General features: G+C 44.2%; 1 protein-coding gene across 2 annotated transcripts in view; it reads left to right on the top strand.

Moving 5' to 3' along the window:
• Window positions 1-243: 243 nt before the first annotated feature.
• scn1b.S (sodium channel, voltage gated, type I beta subunit S homeolog) overlaps window positions 244-10,160 on the top strand; it is a 28,916-nt gene continuing 18,999 nt past the window's right edge. The window contains exons 1-2 of one of the 2 annotated variants that reach the window (XM_018228376.2): window positions 244-420; window positions 6,291-6,780. In XM_018228376.2, the coding sequence (XP_018083865.1) occupies window positions 6,726-6,780 (55 nt within the window). In that variant the 5' untranslated portion in view covers window positions 244-420; window positions 6,291-6,725. Of the gene's footprint in view, window positions 527-6,290; window positions 6,781-10,160 lie in introns of both variants that reach the window. The other variant, XM_018228377.2, reaches the window with a different exon arrangement.

The following is a 10,160-nucleotide window of genomic DNA, read 5'->3' as shown; positions in this document are numbered from 1 at the left end:
ACAGATATATAGAAACATTGGGGTGTCACCCTGCTATAGTTCCAGGGGTACCCAGGGTACAAATAAACACTCACCCCAAATCTCCCCCTATCCCATAAGGTTCAGGCAGTTCCACTGATGTCTCACCCCCTCCCTCAGTGAATTGCTCTAATGGGGCTTCTGGTTCTTCTCCTCATCAGTCCGACCCCTCCTGGGGGCCCATCAGTACAGAATTAAGTGCATCAGTCAGTGAGTCAGGACTAGGGGGGTCGGGGATGACGCCGGAGATCCAGAAGAGAAAGTGACGGAGGGGGAGGGGTCGGACAGAACAGGAGGGAGTAAAGACATCGCTGCACGTAGACGCCGGGAATAGACAGAGAGCGATACTTGGGAGTCTCCTCCGAACGCACCGGCGCAGAGACAGAACAGGAGCAGCATCAGGTGAGGCCCCGGCAGCTTCTAATGAGCCACAAGTGAGCGGATCCATCCGCGGGGCTCGTGTTCCTCCGCCGCATCCGAGAGACAAGAGAGACTCGGGGAGGTGCAGGTGAGAAAGAGAAGGGAGAGACTAGAGCAGGTGTCTGTTAATTAACTACTACAACTCCCAGCAGCCCCTGGTCTGGGGTCAGTCAACTGCAGCTGAATCTCAGCATCTCCTGTGCACTTTGCACTACAACTCCCTGCACCTTCCAGAAACCTTTGTATTTCCTAACATGCCCCCCCCCATCTCCCAGATTGTGCTCAACCACAACTCCCAGCATGCTGGGGTCCTTGCTTTACGTGTCAGGGCCCTGTGTACCTGGGGAAACACCTGACATGCCTTGGCTTGGATTTCTCTGCTGGAGGAGGATTCTGGGAGTTGTAGTTCAGCGATATCCGGGGTGCCAGGGACAGGCAGATTGGTTTCTATGGAACAGGTGAGTGTGTCTGGGCGTGACAGTCTGTAAGGTGCTGCTGGGAATTGTAGTACAGCAACAGCTTCATTACATATAACGTAATGTACAACCTGCACTTGGACTACATTCCCCAGCACTCCCTGCGAGCTTCATGTGTTGTGTAAGGCTGGAGGCTGCAGGCTCATGTCCATCATTAGAGCTGGTATGTTTTAACCTTTATTAGGGTATTAGTGGATATTCTCAGTATGTGATGCTTTGCACTACTATACCCTGCTGTGTGTCTGCCCCACCACTTCCCTGATTGACATTCACTGATATCTGTTTGCCATTGGCACAGTGTTTCCCACCCAGACCACAAAGAGAATTCTGACTTCCACTGTTCTCTCTCTTAATACTCACCTGTGCCACAGCCTGTAACATCTTGTCTATAAGTGATAATGTACCCCCTACTGTAAATGATAAGGATATTAGAAGTCACTGAGGGGTTGTTCTGTGACCATATAAAGACACAAGGCTGCAGGCTGAGTTATACAGGGAACTCTGAGTATCACTCATGTATTATAAGGGATAATGTACCCCCTACTGTAAATGATAAGGATATTAGAAGTCACTGAGGGGTTGTTCTGTGACCATATAAAGGCACAAGGCTGCAGGCTGAGTTATACAGGGAACTCTGAGTATCACTCATGTATTATAAGGGATAATGTACCCCCTACTGTAAATGATAAGGATATTTGAAGTCACTGAGGGGTTCTGTGACCATATAAAGGCACAAGGCTGCAGGCTGAGTTATACAGGGAACACTGAGTATCACTCATGTATTATAAGGGATAATGTACCCCCTACTGTAAATGATAAGGATATTAGAAGTCACTGAGGAGTTGTTCTGTGACCATATAAAGGCACAAGGCTGCAGGCTGAGTTATACAGGGAACTCTGAGTATCACTCGTGTATTATAAGGGATAATGTACCCCCTACTGTAAATGATAAGGATATTAGAAGTCACTGAGGGGTTGGTCTGTGACCATATAAAGGCACAAGGCTGCAGGCTGAGTTATACAGGGAACTCTGAGTATCACTCATGTATTATAAGGGATAATGTACCCCCTACTGTAAATGATAAGGATATTAGAAGTCACTGAGGGGTTGTTCTGTGACCATATAAAGGCACAAGGCTGCAGGCTGAGTTATACAGGGAACTCTGAGTATCACTCATGTATTATAAGGGATAATGTACCCCCTACTGTAAATTATAAGGATATTAGAAACCATGACCATGTTTTAGTGTTACTGTGTAGGTTAAGGGGCAGTGTCACTATATTTACCATAATAGATGTGCTGATTATAACAACGGGGCTGTGATTGCAAATTTGCAGGTTCATTTTATCCCAGATTCACATGAAAAACTGAACAGGAAAAACTGTTATTCCCAGGGGACGTCTTAGTAGCTTCCCAAATTATATAGTGGCCCTTGTTAGGGCCCCTTCACTATGCTGTGATGCCCAGAAGGCTGCAATAAAGGCATTTTTATCTTACAAAGATTGAGTGGTGCTGTTCTATTACCATTTCCCCTTCACTATATGGAACAAATCAGAACTGCAGGTTTATATCACAGAAACTGTCAGGAATATCGGCGTGTGGGATGTGACTCTCAGGAACAGTAAGAGACTGCGTTGTCTCCAAAATTCTAATTCTCAGATTCATTTTGGATAAGATGAGTAATGAGCGTCTCATAATTACTCCCACTGCCCCCAGAGAGACAGAGAAAGTCAGAGAGATGGGAAAGTAGAGCGTCACAGAGGGAGAGAACATTCAAAGGTAACTAAGGAAGAGACCCATCAGCAGAACCTGGGGATTAGACTGAAACCACATCATCAGAGTCAGTTTAGGTCTTATCTCTGTTACTAGAGGCTCCTACTCTCTCCCTACTATACCTGCTATTCCACAGTCACACTCCCTTCCCAGAGACTATTATCCCACTGTTACTATAGACACCATCTCTCCCTACTATACCTGCTATCCCACAGTCACACTCCCTTCCCAGAGACTATTATCCACTGTTACTATAGACACCATCTCTCCCTACTATACCTGCTATCCCACAGTCACACTCCCTTCCCAGAGACTATTATCCACTGTTACTATAGACACCATCTCTCCCTACTATACCTGCTATCCCACAGTCACATTCCCTTCCCAGAGACTATTATCCACTGTTACTATAGGTACCATCTCTCCCTACTATACCTGCTATCCCACAGTCACACTCCCTTCCCAGAGACTATTATCCACTGTTACTATAGGCACCATCTCTCCCTACTATACCTGCTATCCCACAGTCACACTCCCTCCCCAGAGACTATTATCCACTGTTACTATAGACACCATCTCTCCCTACTATACCTGCTATCCCACAGTCACACTCCCTTCCCAGAGACTATTATCCACTGTTACTATAGACACCATCTCTCCCTACTATACCTGCTATCCCACAGTCACACTCCCTTCCCAGAGACTATTATCCACTGTTACTATAGACACCATCTCTCCCTACTATACCTGCTATCCCACAGTCACACTCCCTTCCCAGAGACTATTATCCACTGTTACTATAGACACCATCTCTCCCTACTATACCCCCTATTCAGCCATGCAAACTTTACTTAATGGGGTATAATTACAATGAAACGTATGTCATAGCTGAACCTGGGGGGGGGGGGGGCAATAGAACAGTAAGTATTTTGCAATGATCTAGAGAGGGAATTAGAATAGGAAACCAATGAGTGAGGCTGAGAGTCAGGCGGATCAACAAAGGCCAATTGAGAGTCTCCTGCTGGTTCATTAAAAGGCTCCGGTGAGTGATAATAAAGGGTTAAAGTGTTGGGGGTGCAACAACGTGTTAGAGAAGGGTTTTCCAAGCCGCCACTTCAGGGACCCCCGACGGAAGTGAATGAAAGGATTTCCCCGTATGATTGCAGGTGAAAGTCATTAGCGCTGATGATTGTGACATAACAACTTACTGATTCATTCACTTACTTATGTGGGGAGACCCTGGGAAGCTTCTCTATTAGGCTGGGGGTTCACTTGGGATTATGGAGCATTTCATTCAGCACAAGTAGGAAATTAATACTGTTCTGACTCCAATGAGAAACCCAAACATTTGGCAAAATGAATGAACACAGTTCACAGTGTTTCTAGGAAAGTGGGAGAGCAAATAGAAAGTGGGAATAGAGGAGTGCAGTGAATAGGACCTGTGCCGAACATGTTAATAAACAAGAATATCAATTTACTTTCTGAAAAGAATTCACTTCCTGGTTCAGCCGAGTCACTGTTTGAGAATTAGTAACACAAATCTCCGACCCTCGGAAATGCACGCTATAAATAAAGCTGTTCCTTATCTTAAAGCCTGCTGCTTATGGAAGGGAGGGGTTTGTTTATACAGAGCTCACTATTAGGAAAAGGCAGATTATATTGTCAATGTGAGCCTCATTTACTGTGCTTATGTTGAACAAAGGGGTCTATAGTTGTAGAATACCAATTTAAAGGAGTGGCTAATGCAACTTTTCAATTGACCTTCATCTTTTCTTTTTTTATAGTTTTTTTAAAAAACAAATGCTCTGTAAGGCTGCAAATCTATAGTTATTGTTACTAATTATTACTCCTCTTTCTATTCAGTCCCGTTCCTATTCATATTTCAGTCTCTTATTCAAATCAATGCATGGTTGCTAGGGGCATTTGAACCCTAGAAACCAGATGGCTGAAATTGCGAACTGGAGAGCTGCCGAATAAAAAGCGAAATAAATAAAAAACCACAAAAAATAAAAACCAATTATAAAGTATCTCAGAATACCTCTTTCTACATCATACTAAAAGTTAATTTAAAGGTGAACCTTTAATATCTACAGCATTTTTAAGCAGAATAAGCCCCGTTTTGAATAACAATTCATTGGGTTAGTGTATTTCGGAGATGGAGTCTAAAAAGCTCCAATATTGATCTATCCTGGGTGGGGTTCTGGGAAAAACAACCAATTAAACTCCTGCCTTGAGTTGGATATCTGCATATTACCCAGAAATAGTGTTTTTTAGTGAGGGTAAGACTTAAGGTGGCCATACACGGAGAGATCCGCTCGTTTGGCGATTTCGCTAAACGAGCGGATCTCTCTTTGATATGGCCACCTTGAGGTGGGCAATATCGGGCTGATATGATCGTGGGCCCTAGGGCCCAACGATCGGATCCTAACGAATGGGAACAGGGATTTTTTGTCTTGGTCTGTCTGCAGCTTTTATCGGCCCGTGTATGGCCACCTTTATAGTGCGGGTATGGGGGCAAATCTGAGGGTCGGGCCATGGGTTTCAATACAATATAATTTAATACCTCCCTGGCTTCTGATGACGTCACTTTTGGTTTCACGCCAGCCAGTGGGTTGTGAGTCTGGTTGTGGATTTGGCAGTTGCAGGTCCAATTGGGAAGAACATCCAATGCAGATTCTGGGTCTAGATCAGAGGTACAAGAACAAAATTAGGTACCGGCACTCAAGGCAAATCGAACAGGGGACAGGCCCCTTGCGTGTTTATTTACATCACAAGGGTTGGGGGCGCTCCTCCTTATTTACATCACTCCAAAACGTTGTGATGTAAATAAACACGCAAGGGGCCTGTCCCCTGTTTGATTCGCCCGAGTGCCGGTACCTAATTTTGTATTTGTACCTATTTTGGAATTGCCGTCTTCCCAGGGTCCGTGCACCAGGCGGTAATCTAAAGGGAAGGGCCCAGGTGTGCACGTAACTCTCGTTTTACGGTTCCCTTTTTTTCCCCGTGAGCCACATTCAAAAGTAAAAAGAGTTGGGGAGCAACACATGAATAACAGCATGAATAATGATCCAGGGGTGCCAAATAAGTGTTGTAATTGGCTATTAGTAGCCCCTATGTGGACTGGCAGGAGACCTGTTTTTTATGCAACCAAAACTTGCCTCCAAGCCTGGAATTCAATAATAAGCTCCTGCTTTGAGGCCACTGGGAGCAACATCCAGGGGGTTGGAGAGCAACATGTTGTCCATAATCCACTGGTTGGGGATCAGCGGTGTAGATTATGGGTTGCAGAAATGAGACCATTGTTAATCTGCTATAATTGTGGTTGTATTGGTTATGACAACATGAAAAACAAAACTGGAATAGGGTGGGGGGCAAATATTTGCTTTCTACTGTATCCCCAATTGTGCCAAAAATAAGGGACATTTGGAGCCCAATAAAACCTATTTGGATCTTATATTTGTGATTAAAGGCAGGGGTGCAAGAGATTAGTGTTGCTAAATCACAAATGTCCACACAAATGTGTGTCCTTTGGTGACATTCATGGGACCTGCCTCCTCCCATACATCAAAGTGACGTCTATATGTCGTGTGTTTACCTTGCAGAACTGTGCGGCCCCCGTCTCAGAAGGAACATCTTCTCTTACCCAGCCCCCCAAAGGCCATCGCTCACTGCCAAGTCCCGGGATACTGTTTCAGCCAAGGAGCCGGCAAGTGTGGGTGGTTGACTTTATCCATCCCCAATCTAAAATTAGGCACCCCTGAGGATCAGCAGGGGGATCGTATGACAACTTCTAGGGTGGTGGCAGAGAGGAGAAGACGTCACCAGGGTGGGAATTAGAGAAGAAGTGGGGATTTCTGGAGGGGAGAGAAATAATACGAAGGAAGGAATGTTCTTCTGCTCAGCAAAAAGGGGACGAGAGACAATGTAGCAGAGCAGGAAACCAAAGAAGGTCCAGAAGAAGAAAGAGAAGACTAAAGGGGAAATCTCTCCAAGAACCCTGAGCCCCGTTGGCCCTGCAGACGCCCACTAGGGTTCCTATGAAAAGAGAAGACATGGACTTGTGGGTGCTAATGTTGTTATGTCTCACAGCAGGTAAGTCTCTGGCTACACACCCACTCCTACCTTTATTGCATTATCTCTCACGTTTTTCCATCACAACCATAAATTCCATTGTATTTAATGGCAGAGAATTCCACATACGGTCTAGGGATGAGGCAGGGTTATAAAATAATTTCTTTATTAGTTTGATCCTATCAGGCTGCGGGTGCTTCTCTCTTCCCTGGAACACAGGAGTATTTGCCACGTGCTGGGGGGCAGGGAAATACTGAATTATGCATTATACCTGCATGAAGCACTTACTGTCCATTCCGCTGACTCGCAATCAATGCGCTGATGTGTATGATGTTATGGCACGTGTGTGCTCTGCTCTCAGGACATGTATGAGCAATCATGGGTGCTGCCTGAGACGTGGCCTGCCCCCCCCTGCGGAACCCTTGTTACCTCCCCCCAGGGGTCTCCCCTGCAATGTCTCCAGGGGGCAGGTGGGCTACGGTATCTTACACTGAAGGCATTATGAAAGCACAGTCCCCACCTAAATGTTTAAACACAGAACAAATGATCAGTGGATACAATAAGTTATACCCTCAGGGCCATACTGGGTCTTCTAGGGCATCTGGGGCCCCTGTATTATCTCAATAGGAGGCCTGCTCAGTTGCACCCTCGTACTATACAGCCTTCACATTGTGTCTGTTGTTTTTCTGTACAGGTATGGGACCTGTTATCCAGAATGCTCGGGTCCTGGGGGTATCCGGATAACGGATCTTTCTGTAATTTAGGTCTTCATGCCTTAAGTCTACTAGAAATTCATTTAAACATTTAATAACCCAATTGGCTGGTTTTGCCTCCAATAAGGATTAATTATATCTTAGTTGGGATCAAGTACAAGCGACTGTTTTATTATTACACAGAAAAAGGAAATCATTTTTAAAAATTTGGATTATTTGGATAAAATGGAGTCTATGGGAGCCAGCCATTCCGTAATTTGGAGTTTTCTGAATATCGGGTTTCCGGATAAGGGATCCTATACCTGTATATCAGAATGTTGCCTTGTCAGCCGGTAGCCACACGTTCTTTTATTTCATCATTAGGTCAAATATTTGTGAATTGAAAAGCATCTGATCTCAATTGAAAGCAGCAGCCCTGCCCTGCTTTATGGCAGCTGAGATTCTAGCTATCTGTATAACAGAACATTCTGTCCCAGTGGCTGCACAGATCCTATCTGATCCCCATTGTAAGCAGCAGTCCTGTCCTGCTTTATGGCAGCTGAGATTCTAGCTATCTGTATAACAGAGCATTCTGTCCCAGTGGCTGCACAGATCCTATCTGATCCCCATTGTAAGCAGCAGTCCTGTCCTGCTTTATGGCAGCTGAGATTCTAGCTATCTGTATAACAGAACATTCTGTCCCAGTGGCTGCACAGATCCTATCTGATCCCCATTGTAAGCAGCAGTCCTGTCCTGCTTTATGGCAGCTGAGATTCTTTGCAAGGTGAGAGAAGCAGATCAGTTCCCTGCCCCATCTTCATTCATATAAATGGCTTCTTCTTGTGTGCGCGGAACGGAGCGGAGTTCCCGCCTGGAAAGGTCTGCCTATTGTGTATTTGGGCACTAATTGCGCTCTCTTCACTAGAAGAGCCAAAAGTCCAGTTAGAAAACCAGAAATATGTCTCCTAGAGTTACTAGGAGTGGCTTTTTGCTGCCCCTGACTACTGTACGATTGAGAGAGAGTGTGGCCCAGTGCACTGGCAAAGCTACCGGGGGGCAGCGGGTGTGACTGCACTCAGGCCTAAGACCCATATAGAGTAGTCTGTGTGTATGGTCCCCTAGTTATGCCCCTGGTCTTGTGCTCTATGGACATGAAGTGACATTACTGGTGATATATCTGACCAAATCTGACCAGTAGTGGAACATTCCACAAATCGCATAGCAGAAAAAAATCATGGAAGTTGGATAGAGATTTGTTTGCTCGTAGCCTACTATGGCAGCATAGGTATTCCCTGTACTAAGCACAATTCAGCAGGAACAGTCCCTAAGTTTGCTCATAGTCTGTACAGAGAGATCCCATAAAACTATGGCAGCATAGGTATTCCCTGTACTAAGCACAATTCAGCAGGAACAGTCCCTAAGTTTGCTCATAGTCTGTACAGACGGATCCCATAAAACTATGGCAGCATAGGTATCCCCTGTGCTAAGCACAATTCAGCAGGAACAGCCCCTAAGTTTGCTCATAGTCTGTACAGAGAGATCCCATAAAACTATGGCAGCATAGGTATTCCCCTGTACTAAGCACAATTCAGCAGGAACAGTCCCCTAAATTTGCTCATAGTCTGTACAGAGAGATCCCATAAAACTATGGCAGCATAGGTATTCAGCCCCCTATAATTTGCCCATAGCAAGTATATAAATATATTCCATTAAGTCAGGCATTTTATTTTCCCTGTATTAAGCACAGTTCTAAAGGAACATATATTACTACTATATATTACTATATAGTGCCCATTAAGTAACACTATGGGGCCTATTTACTAACATTTGGATTTTATTTTTAAATTCTTGTTTTTTTATTTCTCTAAAACTGTTAAGATTTGAGATTTATAAAGTGTAAAAAAACATGAAACACTCTATTACAAAACTTCTCCAAGTACGAGGTCCCACCATAGAAGTCATTGGGAACTTCACTGATCCTATTGGACCTTAGAGGATTTCAAGGTTATTTGCTAGTAATTGTCTGAAAAAGTTGAATTTTTAAAGGTAATTTTTTTTGGGATATTCGTATTTTATAGCCCATCATATAGGGGCCGATTCACCAAGGGTCGAATATCGAGGGTTAATTAACCCTCGATATTCGACTGGGAATTAAAATTCTTCGACTTCGAATATCGAAGTCGAAGGATTTTAACACAGATAGTTCGATTATTCCTTCGATCAAACGATTAAATCCTTCAATTCGAAGGATTTTAATCCAACGATCGAAGGAATATCCTTCGATCAAAAAAGCTTAGGAAAGCCTATGGGGACCTTCCCCATAGGCTAACATTGAGTTCGGTAGGTTTTAGATGGCGAACTAGGGGGTCGAGGTTTTTTCTTAAAGAGACAGTACTTCGACTATCGAATGGTCGAATAGTCGAACGATTTTTAGTTCGAATGATTCGAAGTCGTAGTCGAAGGTCGAAGTAGCCCAAAAAACACTTCGAAATTTGAAGTTTTTTTACTTCAAATCCTTCACTCGAAGTTAGTGAATCGGCCCCATAGTGTTTTTCCATTCGTACTTTTTTCATTCAGATCTTTTAGTAACTTTCACGGCATTTGTGGGATTTAGAGAAATACAGTATAATCGTGGTTTAATACCACTAAAATTGGTGGTTTTATACCACAAAAATTTGATCTTTAATAAATGGGCCTCTATAACTTTGC

The sequence above is a fragment of the Xenopus laevis genome, chromosome 7S (genome assembly GCF_017654675.1).
Source record: "Xenopus laevis strain J_2021 chromosome 7S, Xenopus_laevis_v10.1, whole genome shotgun sequence".
In the NCBI taxonomy this organism is placed as follows: Eukaryota; Metazoa; Chordata; class Amphibia; order Anura; family Pipidae; genus Xenopus; species Xenopus laevis.
The sequence above is the reverse complement of the archived record's forward strand: the minus strand, read 5'-3'. Positions and strand labels throughout refer to the sequence as shown.